The 23,206-nt window shown below is 42.3% G+C and overlaps 1 protein-coding gene across 3 annotated transcripts in view; it reads left to right on the top strand.

Annotated features, from left to right (window-relative positions):
- The first annotated feature begins 856 nt into the window (after positions 1-856).
- Positions 857-23,206, top strand: part of Slc35f5 (solute carrier family 35 member F5) — a 32,167-nt gene continuing 9,817 nt past the window's right edge. The window contains exons 1-12 of one of the 3 annotated variants that reach the window (XM_034513318.2): positions 857-1,135; positions 2,596-2,686; positions 2,817-2,958; positions 6,773-6,916; positions 8,867-8,929; positions 11,191-11,272; positions 12,745-12,935; positions 15,054-15,135; positions 16,550-16,637; positions 20,058-20,122; positions 22,019-22,123; positions 22,770-22,929. In XM_034513318.2, the coding sequence (XP_034369209.1) occupies positions 1,030-1,135; positions 2,596-2,686; positions 2,817-2,958; positions 6,773-6,916; positions 8,867-8,929; positions 11,191-11,272; positions 12,745-12,935; positions 15,054-15,135; positions 16,550-16,637; positions 20,058-20,122; positions 22,019-22,123; positions 22,770-22,929 (1,319 nt within the window). In that variant the 5' untranslated portion in view covers positions 857-1,029. Of the gene's footprint in view, positions 1,136-1,276; positions 1,597-2,595; positions 2,687-2,816; positions 2,959-6,772; positions 6,917-8,866; positions 8,930-11,190; positions 11,273-12,744; positions 12,936-15,053; positions 15,136-16,549; positions 16,638-20,057; positions 20,123-22,018; positions 22,124-22,769; positions 22,930-23,206 lie in introns of those variants that run through there. The other 2 variants (XM_034513319.2, XM_076941055.1) reach the window with 2 other exon arrangements.

Raw genomic sequence — 23,206 nt, forward strand, 5'->3', positions numbered from 1 at the left:
TTTTTAAGAATCTGACCAGATCACATTTGTAGTCATAAGACTATGTAGATAAAGAGTTAAGAGAAAGGATGAACCACATCCTTTTTTTTTGTTTACACAAGCAAACAAAAAAGAAAAAATATTATTTTACATTATTTGATCAACATTTGCATTATTACATGCTAATAATTCAATTCTGGCTACAGAAGCCTTAACTCTTGCATTTTCTAAATATAAATCAGGATCCTGGCTAACTTTTTTATTTTGTGGGAGCTTCAATATACTTAGAAACCCACACTTTAGTTAGGCTAGCATCTGTGGAGGTCTTATGCGTCACAAGCTGATTTGATTCCTTTCTGTTTGAGAATTTATGCATACCTGGTGTAAACATACACTCGAGGCACTCACATGATTTTATGCTTTTTTTTTTTTTCCGGATTAAAAAAAGTGAGGGCCAGGGAGATAGCAACTTGGCCTAGACAACTTCTAACTGAAAGAATGAATCTCTAGTTTACGGACAAATACGATCTAGGAATCCAAGAGTTACCAAGCTACACTGCCTGTTTTTAGAAAGGGCTACTGGAAAATGCTCGCTTAAACTTTGGAGGAAATGGTGTAGTCAGCTTTCGCTTCAGGGCGGGGCTTTGGGGAAGTAAGGCAGCCTTGCCATGGCTGGGCTCTCCTTCTCCTAGACATCCCCACCCACTTCCCTTCGCTCTCTTTCCCTTCTCTTTTTCCTTCGCTCCACCGTCTCGACTCCAAGCCAGAAGCCTACTAGCAGCTAGAGTCCAAACAACCGCATATCCATCCTGAAGACTTGCCCTCCTCCGGTCCTAAGTCGCGCCCAGCGTGACGTAACCCGCGCGCCGGCAGTTTTGGAGCTAGGGGGCGGGACCGCAGAAGCTGACTGGGCAGGGGTGGGGCCTGCCGGCTTGTCTGGGGGCGGGGCTCTGGGCTGATCACCCAGGCCTAGGGTAGGGATTGACAACTGGGGGAGGAGCCCGGATGGACGAACTGACAGCTGAGCTTGACCGGTTGGCTCACTGAGTGATGGGGAGGATGACACCTAGTTGGTGGACAAGCTGGGGGCCTAGAGTCTCCAGGATGGGGTTCAGGGTGCTTGGAGCGGTCCCTGTCCACCGGGATGTGCGCTCAGGTTCGCTACCCAGGGGCGGAGCTTGACGACCGGGAACTCGGAGCATAGACTGGCTAATTGGTCGAGGGATGATCTAGGTGGTCGATAGGTCGGGGGGTGGGTCCTGGCTGGCTGACGGGCAGGAGGCGGGGCCTGCCGGTTGGTCATCAATGGGCGTGGCCTGGCTGGCTGACCGGCCGGGGGCGGGGCCTGGGCCGGGGCCCGCAATCCGGGCCTCCAGGACTTTGGCTGCCAGCGCCGTCCGGTGGCCTGGGTCACTCCCCTCCGTCGGGGCCGAGTGCTGGCCTGCCTGACAGCCGCGGCCCTCCGCCGAGGGGCCGCGCGGCTTCTGAAGTTGGGCCTGCCGCGCGGCACGATGCTGGGGTCTGTGCGTGCGGTGTGAGGCGGCGGCGCTGGGCGGCGGGCCGGGTCGGGGCTGCTCATGGTGCCGCCACGACTCCATCGAGGGGCAGGAAGGCCAGGTAGGCGGTGGCCCGGCGTCCGCGGCCATGGAGGACGGGTCAGAGTCCTCTCGCCCCTCCGGAGGCAAGAGGCTCGTTTTTCCTCAAGTCTTTTCCTCGCCAAGGGGCGTCTTCCCTGTCCCAGCTGTTTTCCATCGTCCTCTCAGACTGCAGGCGCGGTGTTGTGACTGGGCGGGTGGGGAGCGAGGATGATCTTGGTCCTCACGTGAGGTGAGTGGAACCTCGCACATCACTTCCTGTCAGCGAGCCGAATCCTCTGGAGTTGGGGGATAAGGACAGTTTTTTTGATGCACGCGCGCGCCTGTCTAGACTGCCAGGGGCGGTGTCCTGAAGGGAGAATCTAGAGAGTTCTGTTTATGAGACTTTGAGGATCTGTTTATGGCACTCTTTAATGTGCCATCTGTGGAATGTTCTTCTTTTGTTTTTCTTTCTTTTTTTTTTTTTCACTCGCGGGGCAGGGGGGTGTGTCCGGTCCCGGACAGATCTCACATCCGAGACTGGTCTCAAAATCATTTTGTAGCCAAGGATAACCTAGAACTTCTGTCTTCTGCCTTACAGGCATGCACCAGCACACCTGATTTATGCACTGTTTCCTTTGAACTCAGGGCTATCTGCATGCACTCTACGAACCGAGCTACACCCTCAGCCTGGGTTTCTTGTTTGTTTTTGTTTTGTTGTTGTTACTATTTTGTGATAATGGTCTCATGTGGCCCATGCTGGCCTTGAACTCACTATGTAGTCTGACTGACTTTGATCTTCTGATTCTCCCATCCTCCTACTTCCCAAGTGCTAGGATTTATAGGCATGTTCCTCTGTGCCCAGTTTGGGAAGTGGTTGGGATGGAACCCAAGAACTCATGCACGCTAGGCAACATTAGCATACTGAGCTACATTCCCAGACTGTGGCTTCTGTTGAATACATTTTGAAGGTGAAGTGTGAAAAAGATGTGATTTTGCAGTTGAAGTTTCCCTAAGCATTATTTCTGTGCTGCTGTTTTAGGTGGGCTGAGTTCTTCACCTCTATTTAGACTGAGATCTGCCCAATTTGCAGGCATTGCATTTGAGGATCTCAGAGACGCCCTTGCAACAAGGTAAATTCTCACATCATTAAAAGCATAGACTATCAGCAAACGTCTCTTGTTTCCTTGGACTGGATTTCCAATTTTTATGTGATTCTTCTAAAAGAGATTCTAATGAGATCTCTGTTTTCCAAATTAACAGACTGCAAATGGTTTATGTATTTATCATGAACCGTGTGAATTCCCAGAGCAGTGGCTTCAGTCAGCGCAGGCGAATGGCTCTGGGGATAGTGATTCTCCTGCTGGTCGATGTGATATGGGTGGCATCCTCAGAACTTACCTCGGTATGTCTTTCTCCACCAACAATGTTGCACTGTGATAGAATTAACATCGACCTATAGTGTTTTGCTAATGACATAGGATAACATGTAGTGTCGAGCTGTAGTATTTCTCTGTTAGTGCCTCATGCTTCTAACATCAGTATTTTAGATATTGTTGAATTCTTTGTTTTTCTTTGGTACTGAATTAATGTCATTTCAAGTGAAAATTGACATGATGCTCTTTGTTGTTTCCTGAACTTACAAATGCTGTGTGTGTGTGTGTGTCCATATGCCTGTGGAGGTCAGAGGGAGTCATGTGAGTTCTTGGAACTCAGATGCAATTGTGAGCCACCCAACATGGGTACTGGGGACTGAATGCTGAAGGAACACTAAGCTCTGAACCATGGATCCATTTCTACAGTCCTACCCGCAGCCTCCTCACATTTGTAGGGAACATATCTCGGAATATATTAGCTTACTAGAGGTGGTTTTGTTTTAGTCAAAACTGAATTTATTTCTTCATAAATACTTATTTCTAGTGAACAAACATTGAGGGACAGTAGAAAGTAAGTGTCTGGGTATATAGCTTAGTAGATTCTTGCTACATAAGAATAAACTTGAAAAATAAGGCATTTTTGGAAAAGTAAACATAAGTCATCAGATTTTTCATGTACAAGTCACTGTTATCCACATGCATACACTGGTGAATCCATATTTGTGTGTTTACTGAGTCACACATTTTTATCAGAATCAGTGTTTGATTGGCTTCAGTTAAGCTTTTTGTTAATTGTGTCTCATTGGTAGTAGTGTGATACTTTAAGTTTATAGGTTGATTTTACTTTGAATTTATATACTTCTTTTTGGCTAATGATCTTTGTAAGAAGATGACAATTTTATTGTTTATAGCTTTTATTACATTTATTTACTTATTGATTTATTTAGAGTGTATGCATGTGTACATGTGCCAAGGATTTAGAACATGGGAGCAGTAGATTAAATTATAATTTAGCAATTTGTATCTAAAGGTTAGAAAAGTCATTGAAGCATTATATTGCACAGAGAGTATGTAATTTAGGGCACTTTTTAAAAATTCAGTTTGTTTATTCAGAGGACAACTTGTGGAAGTCTGTTTTCTCCTTCTACATGTGGATCCAGGGATCAGATTCATGTTGTTAGGGTTGGGAGCAAGGACCATTACCTACTGAGCCATCTGGCTATTACAACCTTTATTTTCAGAATTAATTACTTAGGGTTCACATATTGTAGTCATAAGGAAATATCTACAAGGAAACTTATGTTTATAAAATGGCTTTAAACGTCAGAACAGGCCATTTGATATCCTGGATATCACATTATAGTTAAGTCAATAATTGAGGTTATATCTTGTGAATAAATAAGTTTTTTGCCCTTTTGAGATTTGGCTCTGAAATACCACAGACACTTTGTTTTTCACTTGAAAACTCTTCTCTAATCTCCTTTTAGATCAACATTCCATAATTTTGCTTCAGAGAGGTGTCTTTAGTGTTGATGGGATCTTAAAACTAACTTTTAAATTTTGCAGCATTAAATAAGTCATTTTGTTCAGATAAAAAGCTTTAGAACCAGGTTAGGCAGGCTTTTAGATCCCAGTGCTCAAGAGAAGAGGCTGGCAGATCTCTCTGAGTTCGCACATCAGCTTGGTCTAGTAGTCAGTTCCTGAGACTCTGTCATCCTGACTTCTGCCCTACTCCTGCCCAAAGGAAGGATTTAGAACACAGAAGCAGTAGATTAAATTATAATTTAGCAATATATATTCAAAAGTTAGAAAAGTTATTGAAGCATTGTATTGTACACAATACATATTTTATGGTACTTTTTGCATATTTAGTGTTTAGTATTTTCTTTGGATAGGTTCCCCTGTGTAGCCCAGGCTGGTCTGGAAGTCACTGTTTAGTCCAGGCAGTTTCCTCTTAAGTGCTGGGACTCTATGAGTGTCTCACTGTACAGAGCTGTAGTCTTCATCTGTTGTTATATCTCAAAAGAGCTAGAAAAAAAATTAGGTTTTAAACACATAACATGCTTTAGTGAATTATAAGATTGTTATTTTAGAGCATATATAACAGGCTTAAATCTTCAGCCAGGTAAACATATCAGACTTCAGGACAAAGTGTTTACCCTATAAGCAGAAGGACCAGAGTTTGGATCCTTAAAACCTATGTAAAAAACAGACCGGTGTGGTGGTGTCTTGTAATTCCAGCACCCAGGAGAAAGAGGCCAGGGATCTCAGGGACAAAGTAGCTGAATTGGCAAGCTTTAGGTTCAGGGAGAGACCTTACCTTCATAAATAGTCAGGAGTGGAGGAAGACATGGAATGTCAGCTTCAGACATCTGCATACACACCTGTACACTCAAGTACCCATACACATATGCACACCACAGACACACTAGAGACACATACATACACAAGAAAAAGGAGAGAGTAAAATGGTGTAATAATTCCCATGACTCATCACTTGAACAGCGGTCAGTCTTTCTAATCTTATCAACCATGTTCATCCCATGTTTCCTGGAATAGTTTATGCAAATTCTCACTATAATCATTTTTTTCTACTTATCTCACTGGGAATCACATTGTTTTGATTTTAAAAGCATAATTGCTGCTGTTACTATATCTAAAAAAATGATCTATCATTCATTAAAATCACATGCTAACCAGTTCATAGTCACATTCTTTCTGATGTATCAGGGTCACACACACAGAGCTCAGTTAGGCTTAGATCTGCATGACTTTTGTTGTACCTCTGAAGTCTATACCACTCCCTGTTTGCTTTTCTGTTGTGTATTGGAGAAACTAGGTCATTCATCCTGTGAGACACCTCACCTCCTTGGTCTTCTTCATTGCTTCCTTGTCCTGTCATTTAGTTTGTTCTTCCACTTCATATAAAATGGAGGTAGGTCTTGATTTAGGTTCAGTTCTTGGGCAAGAATATCTTGGTAGTACTGGGTACTTTATGATGTCAGGGCAGGAGGCATATAATGGCTGCACAGCTATTCTGGGTGATGTCAGTTTGAGATGGTTCAGTAGGTAGATGTGCTTGCCACCATGCCTGACTGTGTAATTTTTATCTCAAAGACCCATGTAATAAACCAAGAGAACCAACTCCTACAAGCTGTTGGCTGACCAAGTAAAACTCAGCAACTGACCAATGGCCAGCCTAGTCTCCTCAGTGAGTTCTAGGCCAGTGAGAGGCCATGGCTCACAAGGCAGATGTGTTGAAAGATGACACCTGACACTGGGGCTTGTCTTCTGGCCTCCATGTGCATGCACACCAACATGTCTACCCACAAACACATGCACCTACACACACACACACACACACACACACACACACACAGGAGAGATGGGGGTTAAGGAGGGGAGAGAAGCAGAGGGAACGTCTTGGGAAATTTCCATAACCCTATAGCTATTCTTATCTCCCTTTGGTCCTTCCCTGACCCTCGAAATTCCTGTGTGATAGACACTTAGCACACATTTCTTCATGTGCGTGTCTCCTTAGGAGCTGGAAAGACTGCTTTAGCTTTCTTTAACCCCTAACACAGATACTTTTGCATAGTAGGTTTTTAGTAGACTGAACCCCACCTCTGGCCTTTTTAAATGGTTATTGCTGCTTCATTTGACAACATCACCTTTTGTGTGCAAGGCACATACAGTATTCGGAGATGAACTTCAAGTCTTTTTTTTTTCTTTGGCCTTTCCTACTCATATGGACTTCTGAGAATTAAAGATGACAACAAGGTGGAGACAGGCAGAAAGATTTTAAACGTCTTACAGTTGTTTGTATAACATTTCTCTTTACAGTATGTCTTCACGCAATACAACAAGCCATTCTTCAGCACCTTTGCAAAAACATCCATGTTTGTTCTGTACCTTTTGGGCTTTATTATTTGGAAGCCTTGGAGGCAACAGTGTACTCGAGGATTTAGAGGAAAGCCTGCTGCTTTTGTAAGTTTTCAATTTTGTATTATGCTTTCAAAGTTTAGTGGTATATCAGTTTCCTTAAAGTTAGATTTTTAAAGTGTTCATTTGAGTATGTGATGGTAGACTATTTAAAAAAAAAAAAAAGCCAGATGGGGTTGGGACACACCTTTAATCCTATCACTCCAGAGACAGAGGCAGGCAGATTTCTGAGTTTGAGGCCAGCTTGTTCTACACATCAAGTTCTAGAACAGCCAGGGCTACATAGAGAAACTTATGCCTCGAAAAAACCAAAAATCCAAACCAACCAACATCCCCTCTCCCCCCAAAAGACAAAAAACAAAAGCTATTTGTGACCGAAATTTTATTTTATTTTTAAGATGCATTTTATTTGTGTGTGGCAGAGAGAGAGAGAGAGAGAGAGAGAGAGAGAGAGAGAGAGAGAAGAGTGAGCAAGTGTGAGAGGGAAAGAGGGAGAGAGAGAGAGGAGAGAGGGAGGAGTAAGTGTGCACACATTTGTGTGAAGGTGTACATGCACAGAGGTCAGAATTAGGTGTGCAGTCCCACAGAACTGGAGTTAACAAGCCTCACTTGTTAATCAGTGCTCGGATCTGAACTCCCATTCTAATGGTTCTGGAGAAAGCACTTTTAACTGTTGACTCACTTCTTTAGCCTATGTCTAAAGATCCAAACACACTCTTCCAACTTGGCAGGAGAATATCTTGTGAGGAATCAAAAGTGCGTGCCACTCTCTGTCCCTGTTGTTTTGACTTATCTTTGAGTCGTTGATGGTTGTTGAAGTGGACTGCACCAGCGTCTGTGGCGAGGTGGAAGAGAGGCGTAGGAACAGTGTCTAATGTCTTTAGACACTTGCAGCTTGATGAGTCATGTAATAGTGACCTGTAAAGTGAAGTAATTCAGTTTCATACAGTAAGTGAACAGTTTTTATTCAGAATGTCAGATATTTGGCCAATCACATGACATTCCTTCATGGATGCTTTGTAAGGTGCTCATTCACAGTGTTGATAAGTATGGTAGTGTATGTAGTGACTTACCTGCTTTGTAATGACCACCTTATAGTTTTGAGAAGGAAGAGTATAAAACTGTCATTTCTATTCATTCTTTAGAAACGATTTCTCATTCTCCACTCCTGTAGTAAATATAAGCAAGGTTAAATTTTAGTCATTTCCTTCCCTTCTTATTATTGCAAAATATATGTAATATCAAATTCATTATTTGGACCAATTGTTTCACGTACAGTTTAGTGGCACTAAGTACATTTGCCTTGCGGTGCACTGTCAATCTCTAGGACTTTTTTAAAAAAAAAAAATCATTCCAAACAGAAACTTTGTGCTTATTAAATAAGAATCTCTAATCTCTCTAAGCTCTCAAATATCCTCTTAAATACAGTTTTATTAGAACACTAAAAACAGAAAGGCATCCCTTGTCTTCCTTCCTAGTCACTAGTAGCTGTGATCTACTTTTCTGTTAGTTTCTGTGGCTTATGTAGTAGGAGAGTAGCAGGCTTATGAAGTGGAGCGTACTTTCACAGGGGCTCTGCAGTGTGGGCCAGTCCCCGCGCTCTGTAGTCTCTTTCTCAGGCCAGCCCTGGTCTCCTGACACTACCAAGGGGCTGCTGTCTCTCACTAACTCACTCGTCTTTCTCTTCCTGTCTGGAATATCACAGCCGTGTAATGAAAGGACTTCCTTGAGCTTTAGCCTTACATGACTCACTGAGCTTTTAATCCAGGCTCTGCTACTTTGATGAAATAACCAGCCTCAGTTTCTTCATCAGGAAAGACAAGGTGATACGATCTACTTTGCATGGCTGCACCCTTTGCATTGGCTGCTGTTATTGAGAACAATAGTTGGATGCATAAGTTTATTCTGGACTATAGTTTGTGGTCATTTGATCTCTGAGTAGTCAGGTGTGATGACGAGCTTCCATGAATTTGATGTCCTGTCCTCTGTGTTTAGTTTGCAGATGCTGAAGGTTACTTTGCTGCTTGCACAACAGACACAAGTATGAGTAGTTCTTTGGTAAGTGCTGCCTTTCTCGTTCAGCCACAGCAGGAAGGAAGAGCCCGGACAGCTTTGGTGCTCCCTCGATTATATAAGAGCTACAGATCTGTATTGTGTGCTCTCTGAGAATACTTCCTTTTTGTAGGGAGACTGAGGGGCCGGGGTAAGCAGGTCAGCTGCCTATGAGGAGAGAGGGAAGGGCACAGCTAGCTACAGAAGGGAAAGGATAAAGCCCAGGTCAGGCCTGTGTTTCTACCAACTTTCAATTTAATGCATATTTCAAATTATTATTACCACTAGGAAACAAGTATTGGTGCTCAGCACTAAGAATAGTAGGCACATTGTTCATTCTCTTATCCTGTACTGCTTGCTTGCTTGCTTGCTTTTAACACTTATGTAGTTATTTTGTCTGTGTGTGTGTGTGTAGGTCAGAGGATGGGTTTTGGGAGTCATTTATCTGTTTTCACCATCTGAATTCTGAGGATGAAACTTAGGTCATCATTACTTGCTGAGCCGTCTCACTGGCTCTTCTAATACAAGTTTTAAAACATGGCTCTGGTGGTGTTGTTTGTTATCTAAGTTTTAAATTGTGTGTCACACATGTTAGCAGATACTGTGAAGACTTTATGAGACTTGGAGAAAAAGCTGTTTGTTGTCTGAGATCATAAGCATCAGTGATACAATGTAAAATCATTTTCCTTGATTAATGAGAAAGACATTTTAGCTCTTTTGTAAGAACTAATCAGTAGCAAGATCCACCACCCCCCCCCACCCCCCCCCCCCCCCCCCCGCCACCAATCCTTTAATCGTTTAAAGGTTTTCAAGAATTGTTGATTAGGGATCCAGGTGGCAGCTCAGTTGCTACAGTCCTTGCCACACAAGCATGAACACCAGAGTTCAGTCTCTAACACCTACAGAAAATGCCAGGTGTACTAACAGGAGTTTGTAATCCCAGAACTGAGGGCAGAGGCAGGAAGATAGCTGGAGCTTCATGACCAGCCAGCCTAACGGGTGAGCACCATGTCCCCGTGAGAGAGAGTTCAAAACCCAGATGGACAGCTCCTGAGAAATAGCAGCTGCTCTTGATCTCTGGCCTCCACACCTGTACCCACACAGACACGTGTACCCCACACCCTACCCCTCATCAAGTGTTTGCTGTTGAGTCCTATGTATAGTAAAATAATTTGACAAATACAGATGTACTATGTTTTGAGTCTGTTACTTAGTTGCCTTCCCCGTTAGACTGCATGGTTCTGGGGGAGAGACTTGGTTTACTCACTCCCGTTCATAGGACTTAGAACAGTGCCTGTTTAGGACGTGTTCAGAGGGATTTTGTTCTGGCTTGTTTGTGGGGAGAGGCAAAGGCTCACACTGTTGCACGGGCTGGCTCCACGTTCCTCCCGCCTCAGCTGCCCAGGTAGTAGGGCATTTATACGTACCTCTTCCAGCGTAGAGTGCTATGTATGTATGTATGTCTGAAGAGAGAAAAGAGGCAGAACGTTTTCTGTTGTCTAACAGAGGCTTGTTTTCATGATACACAGGTATTAGTTCCCAACTTTAAACATATTATTGTTACTACTTCTACTAGTACTAGTAGTGGAGGGAGCGCCGAGGCGCATGCGTATGCGCAGGGGGAGCTTAGATTAGAGGACAGTTCTGGGGGGAGTTGGTTCTTTCCTTTTACTGTGGAATTCAGGGTCTGAAGCTTGTCAGGTGTCTTAGTTAGGGTTTTACTGCTGTGAAGAGATACCATGACCAAGGCAACTCTTAATAAAGGACAACATTTAATTGGGGCTGGCTTACATTACCATCAAGGCAGGAAAAATGGCAGCATCGGGGCAGGGGTGGTGCTGGAGAAGGAGTTGAACTTCTATATCTTGTTCTGAAGGCAAACAGAAGACTGGCTTCCAGGAAGCTAGGAGGAAGGTCTTAAAGCCCACACCCACAGTGACAGACTTCCTCCAACAAGGCCACACCTCCAAATAGTGCCACTCCCTGGGCCAAGCATATTCAAACCACCATATCAGATTTACACAGAAAGCACTTTGGCCTGTTGAGCCATTGCAGGGCTGACATTTCTGCTTTTAAATAATTCTTTTTTGTCCCTGTCCCTGTGTGGACTGATTGCTTTTCTTTTCCCAGTCTTTGGGAAAGTTGTGCTGAGTGGACGGGTGTGCTGGGGACAAACAAGTTGTGATGGTTCCTGTGTTTGCGCCTTGCACTTAAATCTGCCCAGTTGATTGCTGCTTATGCTTGTTTCTGTTTGCATTGTGTTCCAGAGTGAACCTCTGTATGTTCCTGTGAAGTTTCATGATCTTCCAAGTGAGAAGCTGGAGAGCACAAACATTGGGACCGAAAAAAGTGAGTCAAGCTTAGGGTTCCACGCTTGAGAGTGAGTGGAAATTTAGCTTTCTTTAAGCCACTGTGGATTCACCAGGTTCACATGGTGTCTTGACTTGTGTGGGGACTGACATGGCCTTTGGTCTTCTGAAGTTTGACTGGATTATAAATCTGATACAATATAATTTCTGTATTAATTCAACTGGAAATATTTTCCAAATACCAGTGATCTCCATGGTTTCATCATGATCATGATATAGATATCATGTGAAAATATATGAATGAATATACAGTCATATGAATCAATATATAGTCATATATATATTATGTATTTATTTTCCTTTGAGACAGTCTCTCATGAAGCCCAGGCTATCTCAATTGTACTATGTGCCAAGGATGATCTTGAACTTCTGGTGGCCCATCTGTGCATCCTGATGCTGGGATTATAGGTATATACTGTCATGCTTGGTTTAGTCAGTGCTGGGGAATGGAACCCAGGAACCCAGCTAGTGAAGTACTCAATCAGCTATCAGTGGAGCCACAGTTCCAATCACACACACACACACACGCACGCCACATGCACAAGCACACATATATGCTTTCTATTTATTTACTTTAATGGGTAATATTCTTATAAACATGTCTTCAAATACCCAAATACAATACAAACAGTTTGCTAGTTCTGTGACTTTTTTGTTTGTTTGCTTTGTTTTTTGGGTTTGTTGAGACAGGACTTCTCTGTATGACCCTGGCTGTTCTGGAGCTTGCTGTATAGACTGGGCTGGCCTTGAACTCAGAGATTTACCTGCCTCTGTCTTCCAAGTGCTGGGATTAAAGGCCTGTGCCACCATCACCTGGGTCTGTGAGTTATTTCAGAATGTCAGGCTCAGTGTAAGGCACAACGTTCATCTGTTGCTTCCTTTCCAAGGCATGAGACTGCAGAGAAGTGTTCTGAATGCTTGCCTAGGAAAACAGTTCTCACAAATTAGCTAGCCATGAAGAATAATCAAAATAATGTTTTACTGTAAATGCTAAAATAATAAGTATAGTAAAATGCTGAACCAGGTGGCCATGCATATACACTACTATAAACCTTTTGTTGGGCTTTTAATAATTTAAGCAGTTTAAATTTTTAAAATTACTTTTAAACTTTGTTTTGTACGCCTGCATAGAGATCGAGGTCAGTTTGTTCTTTCCACCATGTGGGTCTTGGGATCAAACATGGGTCATGAGACCTGATGGTAGGTGGTACCCACTGAACCATCTTGCTCAACCCATTTAAACTCTTTAAAACATTTTGTAGATTAAATCTTTTTTCTATTCACTCTTGACTAAGTAAAGCTGCCCCAGGGAATAATATAACTAGTGTTTTTATTGTCTTATTGATCATAAGGGGACGGAATAGTCTGCATTTGTCATGAAATTAAATACTTTGTTTAATTTTTGTTGGATCTGAGGGTACATTTAATGTTTTGTATTGTTTTCTCTTTTAGCCCCCAAGAAGTCCCGTGTAAGATTTAGCAATATCATGGAGATTCGACAGCTTCCATCAAGCCATGCGTTAGAGGCCAAGCTGTCTCGGATGTCTTATCCCACCGTGAAAGACCAGGAATCCATACTGAAGACTGTAGGGAAATTGACTGCAACCCAAGTAGCAAAAATTAGCTTTTTTTTTTGCTTTGTGGTAAGTGTCTTGTTGAGATTTATTGTTGTTGTGCATGTGTGTGCTGTGTGGGTAGGAGAGTGAGGGGTTGCTACAGCATGCACGTGGAGGTCAGAGGCCACCTTGAGGAAGTCACTTATGTCCTTCCACATGTGTGTGTGGTCTAGGATTGAACTCAGGTTATTAGGCTTGCATGGCAGTGCTTTACCTGCTGAGCCATCCTGCCCTGGTTTCTTCCTTCCTTCTTTAAGATGGTGCACACACCAGCAAAGCAGCTCTGAAATGGAAGGCTACTAGAGGTCTTGGTTTTGTCCTTTTAACTGCTGTCTGGAACACTGGGGTAAATACTTATCAAAGACTTACAAGTTAAGGTTGGGGAGAGAGTTGAGCAGGTAAAGTGCTTACCTCGCAAGCACAAGGAGCTGAGTTCCATTGCTGGCCCCTGTAAAACAGCTGGGTGTGATGCTGCACACTTGTAATCCCAGTGCCAGGGCAGTAGGGACATGGATCGCTGGGCTCAGTGACCAGCTAGCCTGTTTACTCAGCCAGTTCCAGGCCAGAGAGCTAGCCTGTCTCAGTGAATGAGGGGCAGCACCCAAGGAATGACAGCCACAGTTCACCTCTGGCTTCCACGTGCATATGTATAAACTGCGTGCACCCCACATAATAAAGATATGAAGCCAGCAGTCCTAGAACACAACACCTGCATGCACACACACCTACTCTTGCACACAATTTGGGAACTTTTGAGTTTATCACTGCAGGGTAGGTAAGGCCATGCTTGGTATCTTTACATGAATGTGGAATCTGAATTCAGGTCCAGATGACTGCATGGCAAGCACCCTCACTCACAAACCCGGCTTTCCAGAGTCCGTGTGTTTTAATGTAAGAGATTCCCAAAATTTGAACTTAACCTAGATAAACCTAATAAATAAAGCAGGAACAGTTCATGAATAAGCCAATGTTCAAGTTGAACTGATACTCAACTCTCCTTTACCACTTTTCACACACACACAAAATCTCTGAATGCTGATATTTTTTTAAAAATTGTGTGTGTGTGTGTGCATGCAGTGTGTGCATGTGCTTCAACACAAAGGAGAGTATCAGATTCCCTGGAGCTGGAGTTACAAGAGTTTCTGAGGCAAGCATTGTGGGTGCTGAGAGCCAAACTCAGGTCCTCTGTATGAGCAACAAGTGCTCTTAACTGCTGAGCCTTCTCTCCAGCTCTGAAGACTTGTTTTGTACTGACTTCCATTAGTTACCGTTTGTTGGCAGTGCTGGAGACTGAACTCAGGATCCTCGTGCTAGACAAGTTCTGTTTTTTTAATTTTTAAAATATTTTATTATTGTTTTTATTGCAATTTAATATAAATTGTCTTTTGAGACAAGGTTCCATTAGCATGGGCTAGTCTTCACCCTATGGAAATTGTAATCTTCCTGATCTTGAATGCTGGGGTCCCAGGTTTGTGCCGCTGTGTCTGGCTTAGTGTCTTCAGAGAATCAGGTAGCAAGATCTTAGGTATGACTGTTGATGCTTGTTCTTATTTTAGGGCCTGAGATTTTTTTTTTTCTCAAAGAACAGTTTTTGAAACCACTTATGGGGACTGGAGAGATGGCGTAGGGTTAAGAGCACACACTGCTCTTGCAGAGGACTAGAGTTTAGTTCCTGGTGCTGTGCCTACACTGGGTGGTTCACAGACATCTGATTCCGGTTTGAGGGATCTGACATCCTCTTTTCGCCTCTGCTGGCACTGTATGCAAGTTCTCACACCCCAGCACAGAAACACACATACACATGGTTACTTTTTTTAATCTTAAAAACAAAAACAATGGGCTTGGGAGATGGCTCACAGGTCAAGAGCCTTGTCTGGCTGCTCTTCCAGAGGTCCTGAGTTCAATTCCCAGCAACTACTAGTAGCTCACAAATATCTGTAATGAGATCTGCTGCCCTCTTCTGGCCTGCAGGCATACATGCAAGAAGAATACTGTATACATAATAAATAAATTAATCTTTAAAAAATCAAACAAACCTCATATAATAGTGCTTAGGAGGGTCAGGAAGGGACTGTAAATTGGATTTACAGATATAAATATTTTTCATGAGGTTTCACTTTCGTTTTTTCTTTGTTTTTTGTTTAGTGGTTTTTGGCAAATTTGTCATACCAAGAAGCACTTTCAGACACACAGGTTGCCATAGTGAATATTTTGTCTTCAACTTCCGGTAAGAAGCGTGTCTTCAGAATCTGCTTTATGAATTAATTGATGCATGCATTTCTAGTGATATTTGTATGTATATAGATAGATACAGTTCTATTTTCTATGTTTTTAGTTCTATACATTAGTTATTAGAACTAATTTTTTGCAGGTAAGGGGGAGGGGTTGTTGCTGAGACTCTTCCTGTTTAGCTCAGGCTGTTTCATTGTGTAGATCAGGCTGGCTTTGAACTTGTGGTAATCTTCCTGTCTGTGCCTGTCTTCCAAGCAGGGTTCCAGGCATATATAACCATGTTTACATGGTTATAGTTTACTGCCTGAACTATTGGTGATCCCTCAAGTACTTCACGGTTCTGTGTTTGGCTATTCTTCATGCTCAGTGCTGTGGATCAGGCCTCAGCCTGTGCACACTGATATGCTTGCACTTACTCTCCCATGAATATATGGCCCTCTTTGGTTTTTATACTGAAATGCATGAACACCTTCTAGGTTTGTACATGCTGGGCATGTAACCTCCCTTAGCTCCTAATGGGTTTTGTTGGTTTGTTTGTTTTTATTTTTTATGACAGGGTTTCTCTGTGTAGCCCTGACTATTCTAGAACTCACTCAGTAGACCAAGCTGGCCTTGAACTCAGAGAACTGCATGTTTCTGCCTCTCAAGTGCTGGTACTTAAAGCATGCACCCACACCTGGCCCTCTGTGGTGTATGGTTTCTCACCCGGCCTCCCCAGACAGTAGTCTTGCCCTGCATTTTTTCTTTTCAGAGATCTTTTTCTAGATCCTTTTGGTTAAATGCTACTGCTTATTTCATACCTAAAACTCGCACTCTACTGGGAGTTTTATTTTTAACATTGACTCACCTTCCAAATCTGGAAGATAAAAAGTATTTTTGAAGCCATGGAAATAACCTTAGAACATGGGCATGACTTTGATGAGCTCATAGAGTTACTCCACAGGCTCAACTTCACCCTTGCTAGTTTAAAATAAGTAGGCCTCGCCTTATCTGTACTGCTGGAAGAAACGTGGCTTAGTTTAGAAGCTGCTCTTAATGTGACCATTGAACATTTCCAGTTAAGTAAATGCAGTATCAGTTGTTTAAAATAGAAAAGCAATTAGCTTAAAAGTTAGGTAGGTGCGTGTCGCTCCTCATGTGCTGCATAGCTCTAGTGTCAGCACTCAGGAGGCTGAGACAGGTAGGTCTCCATGAGCTTGAGGCCAGCCTGATGTGTGGAATGAGTTCCAGGACAGCCAGGGCCTCACAGGGGGAAACCTCGTCTCAAAGTTACCCTATGTTATCAAATCAAACCAAAAGAAAACCAAAAAGTTGGTATGTGATTTGCTCACATTACCCTTGGTATTAGGGATGAGGAATGTGGGTAGTGAGTAACCTTACCAGCTTCTCCTGTCCTTCTCTTTCTGTAGGACTTTTTACTTTAATCCTTGCAGCTGTGTTTCCGAGTAACAGCGGAGACAGGTTTACCCTCTCTAAATTATTAGCTGTAATTTTAAGGTAAGAACAACATATGCTGCTTTACTCCGCTTAAAACTATGGTATTAGGGCTGGAATGGTGGCTCAGCAGCTAAGAGAGCTTACTAGGACAACCATGAAGACTGGGATTCAGACTTAAGCACCCATGAATCGAACTGGCCATTCCACAAAGCCTATAGTGCGTTCTCTGATAGATCCAACACCCTCTTCTGGCCTCTCATTGTCTGCAAGCATGCATACCTGTAAATATATGCACACATTCACCTATGTAGACACAAACATAAATAAGGTCTTTAAAATATGATGTTGAAACAATTTAATTTATGTTATAATGGATAAGCAGAGAAAGATGAGATCAAAGAAGGCTTTCAGCGAACCAGCGGTGGTGCAGCCCGTAAGGCCTCTGCCTGCAGAGGGCACGGGGCCCTCTGCGCTCTCTCTCTACCCCGCGGGTTCGAATCCCGCTCTTTCCCGTGTGTCTCCTGCGTCTCATGGGAAAAAAAAAAAGTTTTGCCGGGCATGGTGGCGCACGCCTTTAATCCCAGTACTTGGGAGGCAGAGGCAGGCGGATTTCTGAGTTCGAGGCCAGCCTGGTCTACAGAGTGAGTTCCAGGACAGCCAGGACTACACAGAGAAACCCTGTCTCGAAAAACAAACAAACAAACAAAAAACAAAAAAACAACAAAAAAAGAAGGCTTTCTGTGGACATGATGCTGTTTGGCCCTGTGTCCCCTTAGGACAGCTGTAGGGAAAGATCTCAGCATGGCTGTGGTGCCCATTCACTGGTTCTCACTGACTGAAAAACTACTAAGAATTGGACTCACTTTCACATTTAGCAGTGAATGTAATCAGTTGTCTATCTCCTTTCCTGACACAACCCCCCCTTTTAGGTTGTTTTCTCTTTGTTCTTTTCTTCTGGAAACCAAATTGAGTCTTTCCCAGTTATTTTGGCCTGTAGTGATCTTTCACTTTCTGTTTAATTCATTTGGCAGTTTTATCTCAGGGCACAGCAGGCATATTGTTAATAACTACATTTCAGTCATTCCTATGTAACTGTGAACCGGTGGTGGTGCAGCCCGTAAGGCGTCCACCTGCAGAGGGCCCTCTGTGCTCTCTCTCTACCCCGAGGGTTTGAATCCTTTGAATCCTTTGAATTCTACTGGGCTGTACATTTTTAAAGTAGGAAACTTGGCTTCTTGGTCTATGCTAGGCCAAGAGCCTAGCAGAGGACTTTTCCGGTAGACAGTACTCAGAGGAGATGCTTTAGTTTGACAGAGGGGCTATTTTTGGAAAATGAGACAGCAAAGAAGGTAACAGAAGCACTTAATGATGAAACTGTTTCTTAGCAGTAGTAGCTGAGACTGAGTCAGAGTTCTGCTGCTTCCTCTATGCCCTGCTGCAGTTAGAAGGGAAGGCTGTAGCTTTCTGCTTTTTGTGCTTGTTGTGAAGTTTGGAACAATATCTATAAAGTATCTGAGGGACTTGAACTTGGCAAGTGTAGAAGGCTGATTGCTCTTATTGCATTCTATATTACAGCTTATGAACACAGGGGAAAGCTGACCAAGGTGGTTTAAGTGATACTCTGGTTGACCCAACTAACATACATTTAGTCTTTATAACTACCAGGGATATATTCTTTTGTATCCCTAGTATTTTAACCAAACACATATTTTTGTATTTTGGAAATATAATATATTTATACTGAGGAAGTAAATGAGGTTTAAATTTTATCAGAAATATATGCTAAATTGTAACTTAGTACCATGTGATACAAGTTTTCTTAGTATCATGTGATAAAGAAGGGAATGGATATAAAATGCTGAACTTGCAAGTGCTTTGACAGAATACTACTTCTTGTTAAAGTAGGCTAAGAATGGAGACTAGGAAACGAAATCAGCAGCCTGCTAGTTCTTACAAATAAAGTTTTATTAAAACACAGCCATTTTCATTCATTTCCTTACCATTTCATTCATTTCCTTACTGTGGCTGCCATGGGGCAGTAGAGTTGTAAGAGAAACCACATGTCCCACATGTCTAAAGTAGTTACTTTCTGTTCTTTATAAAATGAAATTTGAGCTGTAGTTTAAGATAATGGAAACTTATTTTGTGTAATTTTACTCTTAAGAATACTCTTACAAGCTCTATTTAATACTTACTTTGTTTTGAATTAACCTTAAACAATGAGATTGAGTTTTTGTTACCGCACATAGAATCTGATCAGCTACAGCCTTGAAAAACATTCGATGAGCTCTGAAATCTCACTGACTGTGATCCAGTCCCACTTTTATTATTAGTTTTGAGATCTTGTGCATTACTTTAAAACTCCTTTGCCTGTTTCCTCCTCTGCAAACTGGGATCACAGTAGAATTTGTCTCATGGGACTGTTAGGCAGACGGATGAGGTCAAACTTCTAAACTGTTCAAAGAACAGCTTGTACCCAGTATATTTAGGCACCTTCATGGCACCAGCCTCTGGATGGAGAAGTGGTTTCTGTTATATTGTGGGGACTGGTAAACAACAGCTGACTCCATTCCAGACAGTGGTCACAGCAGGAAACCTGATGCTAGGAGAAGGAGGATTCAGTGTAAGGAGTATTCTGTGTAACTTCTAATTGCAGTATTCCATAAGAGATTGAAATATTCTTTTTCTCTACTGCTCCTCAAATGCATCAGAGTCCTTTGGGTAGTAGGCAAGAGAACTGGACTAGCTTTTAAATTTGCAACATTTTAGTTTGTTTGAAAAAATATATATACAACTAATAAGCTCCCCAGAAGTTGAAAGGCCATGCAAGCTCTTTGAAGACCAGAACCACTCATCATATTCCCACACTGCTCATTCTAGATTCTCAACAAGTAACAGTTAGATGAGTCAGTGTCCTCTGGCTTCTCGGCAGCTTTCAGTTGTCTTCCTTTTGCCCATTAAAACCATGTGGTTAACAAGACTGGTCAGTGTGCTTACACACTGTCTTAACAGCCTTTCTGTTTAGGTTTCACCTAAAGAAAAAAGTGCCATTTGTAGCTTTATATGAGTTTGGCTTATTTCTTTCTTTGAAAGAATGCTTGACAAAGGGATGACAAATTATCCCTTCTCCCTGATTAAGAGACAGGGACATGTAAGCGTGATGGACTCTGGGGCTAGGCTGCCAGTGTTCCAGCCCTGTTACGTGGTCTTGGTCAAGACACGTTACCTCTTTAGGCCTCAGTTTTCCCTCACGAAGTGGGCTGGTAGTAAGAATTGCTTCCTGTAAGTCATCAGTGTGCATTTGTGAGGATTAGCTGTCAGTGCATCTCCACTCTACTGTGCTGCTGAGCTCGTGAGCACTCGTCAATGAAATCACTAAGTTCTCAGACAGTTAAGATGAGTTCTTAGTTTTTAATCTAGATGATTAGTCTCTCAGGAGTGTACTGTTTTACTCATCAGTAATAAGTGTTGCTCTCACAGCATTGGAGGCGTGGTACTGGTGAACCTGTCTGGGTCTGAAAAGTCTGCTGGAAGAGACACAATAGGTAAGAACCTAACAGCTCTGCTAGGGCGTTTAGGCCTGCTTTGTGCTTTCTGCAGTGCATGCAGATACATGCACACACAGTGTGGGCACTAGCAGGTACTTAGCTTTATTACATTTATTTCATATGTGTGTATGTGCATATGATATGTGTGTGTGCACATATTCCACATCTTACGTGTGGAGGTCAGAGGACAACCTATAAGAATCAAATCTATCCTTTCACTGTGGGTCCAAGGGATTGAATTCAGGTTTCCAGGTTTGGAAGCAAGCACCTCTTTACTGGCTGAGCCACTTTGCTGACCCAGTAACAGGGTCTTTTCAAAAGTTGTTTTTTAATTGAACTTTTCCTTTGTAAGTGATACAAAAAAGGCTAATAGAATTCTTATATGACATTCACCCAGATTCTCCAGATGTGAACTTACATAACCACAGAACAAATATAAAACTCAAGAATTAGCATTACCTACTAATATTCTCATCCACTTTTGTATCTTTCATGAGCAGTTACTACTATAGTGAACACTTACTTTTGATAGTATTAGCTACAGACCCATCCTTAATGTAGCCATCTTTCCCACAGTGTTTTTTTTACTGGCCTAGAATCGTTTATTGATTTCTGTTTGGTTTTCTTGGTCCCCTCGTGTCCTATCAGCAGGAGCCCTAAGGCAGTCTTGTCCCTATGACTTTGACAGTTATGGAAGGCATGGCTCCTTTATCTGTACAGTGTTTCTCCAGCTGAGTTGGGTTTTGTCTAGAATTCTTTCTAGTTAAATTGATGCTGTCCAAATTGGTAGTAATACTACAACAGCAATATTTCCTGATGTGATTGGTGTTGCTGCATTTTCTCCAAGGATCCACGACATTGCTTTAACCTAGTGCTAGTGATGTAGGTACCAAAATAGTATCTGGCAGGGTATTCCAGGATGAGGTGACTAATTGTGAAGTAGCAAGCATCTTGTGGGGAGATACTTGAAGGTTAGAGAAATAGCCTGTTGTTTTAGACAGTTGTATTATTTATCATTTAATCACAAATCCAATAATTTGCAAACAGATTATACTTTTGGGCAAAGAATATAGCTTTGCCCAAAATGCACGCAGAATAGAAAATAAGTCCCTATGTCTTCAAAGTAGAGTAAGAAATCACACTATAGCTGATTCAATCCCCTAATCTAGGAAGATCTCTTTAAAAAATTGAATTTCTTTATTTTATAATATTATTTTTACTTATTCACTTTACCTCCTGCTCATTGCCCACCTTTTGGTTACCCCCTGTCATAATCCTTCCTCTATTCCCCTCCCCTTCTTCTCTGAGTGCGTGCACCCACCCTCAGCTATCAGCCTCCCCCCACAACCCGCCACAGCACATTAATTCTCTGTGAGGCTAGGCACGTCCTCTCCCACTGAAGCAGACAAGGCAGTCCAGCAGTATTACATACAGTATTACAGGTTGGGGAGATGGCCCAGTTATGAAATATCAACAAAATGAATTTATGCTTGGAGGTCACCAGAACATGAGGAACTGTATTAAAGGGTAGCAGCATTAGAAAGGTTGAGAATCAGTGATGTAGAGAATCAGTGATGTAGAGAAAAAAAAAAGGAAGTGTGTGTGTGCTTTAAAATAAAGACAGTTACTTATCTGACTTTCACTGTTACTTTGTGTAGGTATTTGGTTGGGTCACCAAGGCAAATGCTTTTGCTTATATTTGTTTATTCATTCAAATCCCTTCCTATCCTGCGGGGATCTAGATGGAATGAGTTAGATACTGCTTTTCATTTGTGCATGCTCATTTCTTTATTAGTATCAGTGTATTAATCAGACTCTCAGTATATATAGAGGATATGTTGAATGAATTCATGAATGGAGGCAACAGTTTAAACCATGGATTGGTTTTTACAGGTTCCATTTGGTCCCTTGCTGGAGCTATGTTCTATGCTGTCTACATTGTGATGATCAAGAGAAAGGTAGACAGAGAAGATAAATTGGATATTCCGATGTTTTTTGGCAAGTGCATGTTTAATTACTTGACATTATAAATTCATAGGTCATTCTTTGAGAGACTATGGAGGCCTTTTTTTTTTCTCCATAATGGTTTCTTTTTCTTTCTCTCTTTCTTTCTTTCTTTCTTTCTTTCTTTCTTTCTTTCTTTCTTTCTTTCTTTCTTTCTTCTTTCTTCCTTCCTTCCTTCCTTCCTTCCTTCCTTCCTTCCTTCCTTCCTTCCTTTCTTTCTTTCTTTTTTTTTTTTAATATTATGGATTCCAAGTTCTCTCAGTGGACTTTCTGAAGCTCACGATTCAGCCAGACTAACTAGCCAGTGGCTCCTAGGGAACCATGTCTCCATGCCCTGGAGCTGAGCGTACACGTGCACAGCCCCAGCCTGCTGAGGGCACACTCATGCTTGAGCATCCAGTACTTTCCTGGCTGAGCCAGCTCCCCAGCCAAACTGCACTTAGACAGTTACCAGGTGCTTGGTGTTGTATTTTCCTGCTATTGATCTGTTTGTAGAAACTGATACTTAAACCAGCCAACACCCATTCCAGTTAAGCAACTCACTGAAGCCCCTTGGGAGGTCTCATGTTTCTCATAGTGTCGTCAAGTTTGGAAAATTGAAGTCAGTCATGATTTTAACTTGTGTCTCTTTTATCCTCAGGTTTTGTAGGTCTGTTTAATCTGCTGCTCTTATGGCCAGGGTTCTTCTTGCTGCATTATACTGGCTTTGAGGACTTTGAGTTTCCCAATAAAGTGGTACTGTTGTGTATCATTATCAACGGCCTCATCGGAACAGTTCTGTCTGAGTTTCTGTGGTTATGGTAGGCTCTCTTATTTCTCCTGTGGTTCATTCATTGTCAGTTTGTTGACTTTTGAGTAGTTTGGACATTTCTGGGTCTTCTGAGTTCTAATGGTCCCTTCTGTGCCATTCCCTTCCACATACATACTTGTAATTTTTAAAAAATTTTTTTATTGAATATTTTATTTACATTTCAGATGTTATTTGCTTACCCCATTCCCCCCGACCAGGAACCCCCTATTCCATCCTCCCTCCTCCTGCTTCTATGAGGATGTGCCCCCACCTCCCACAGCTCCCCA

Source organism: Arvicanthis niloticus, chromosome 10 (assembly GCF_011762505.2).
Source record: "Arvicanthis niloticus isolate mArvNil1 chromosome 10, mArvNil1.pat.X, whole genome shotgun sequence".
Taxonomy (NCBI): domain Eukaryota; kingdom Metazoa; phylum Chordata; class Mammalia; order Rodentia; family Muridae; genus Arvicanthis; species Arvicanthis niloticus.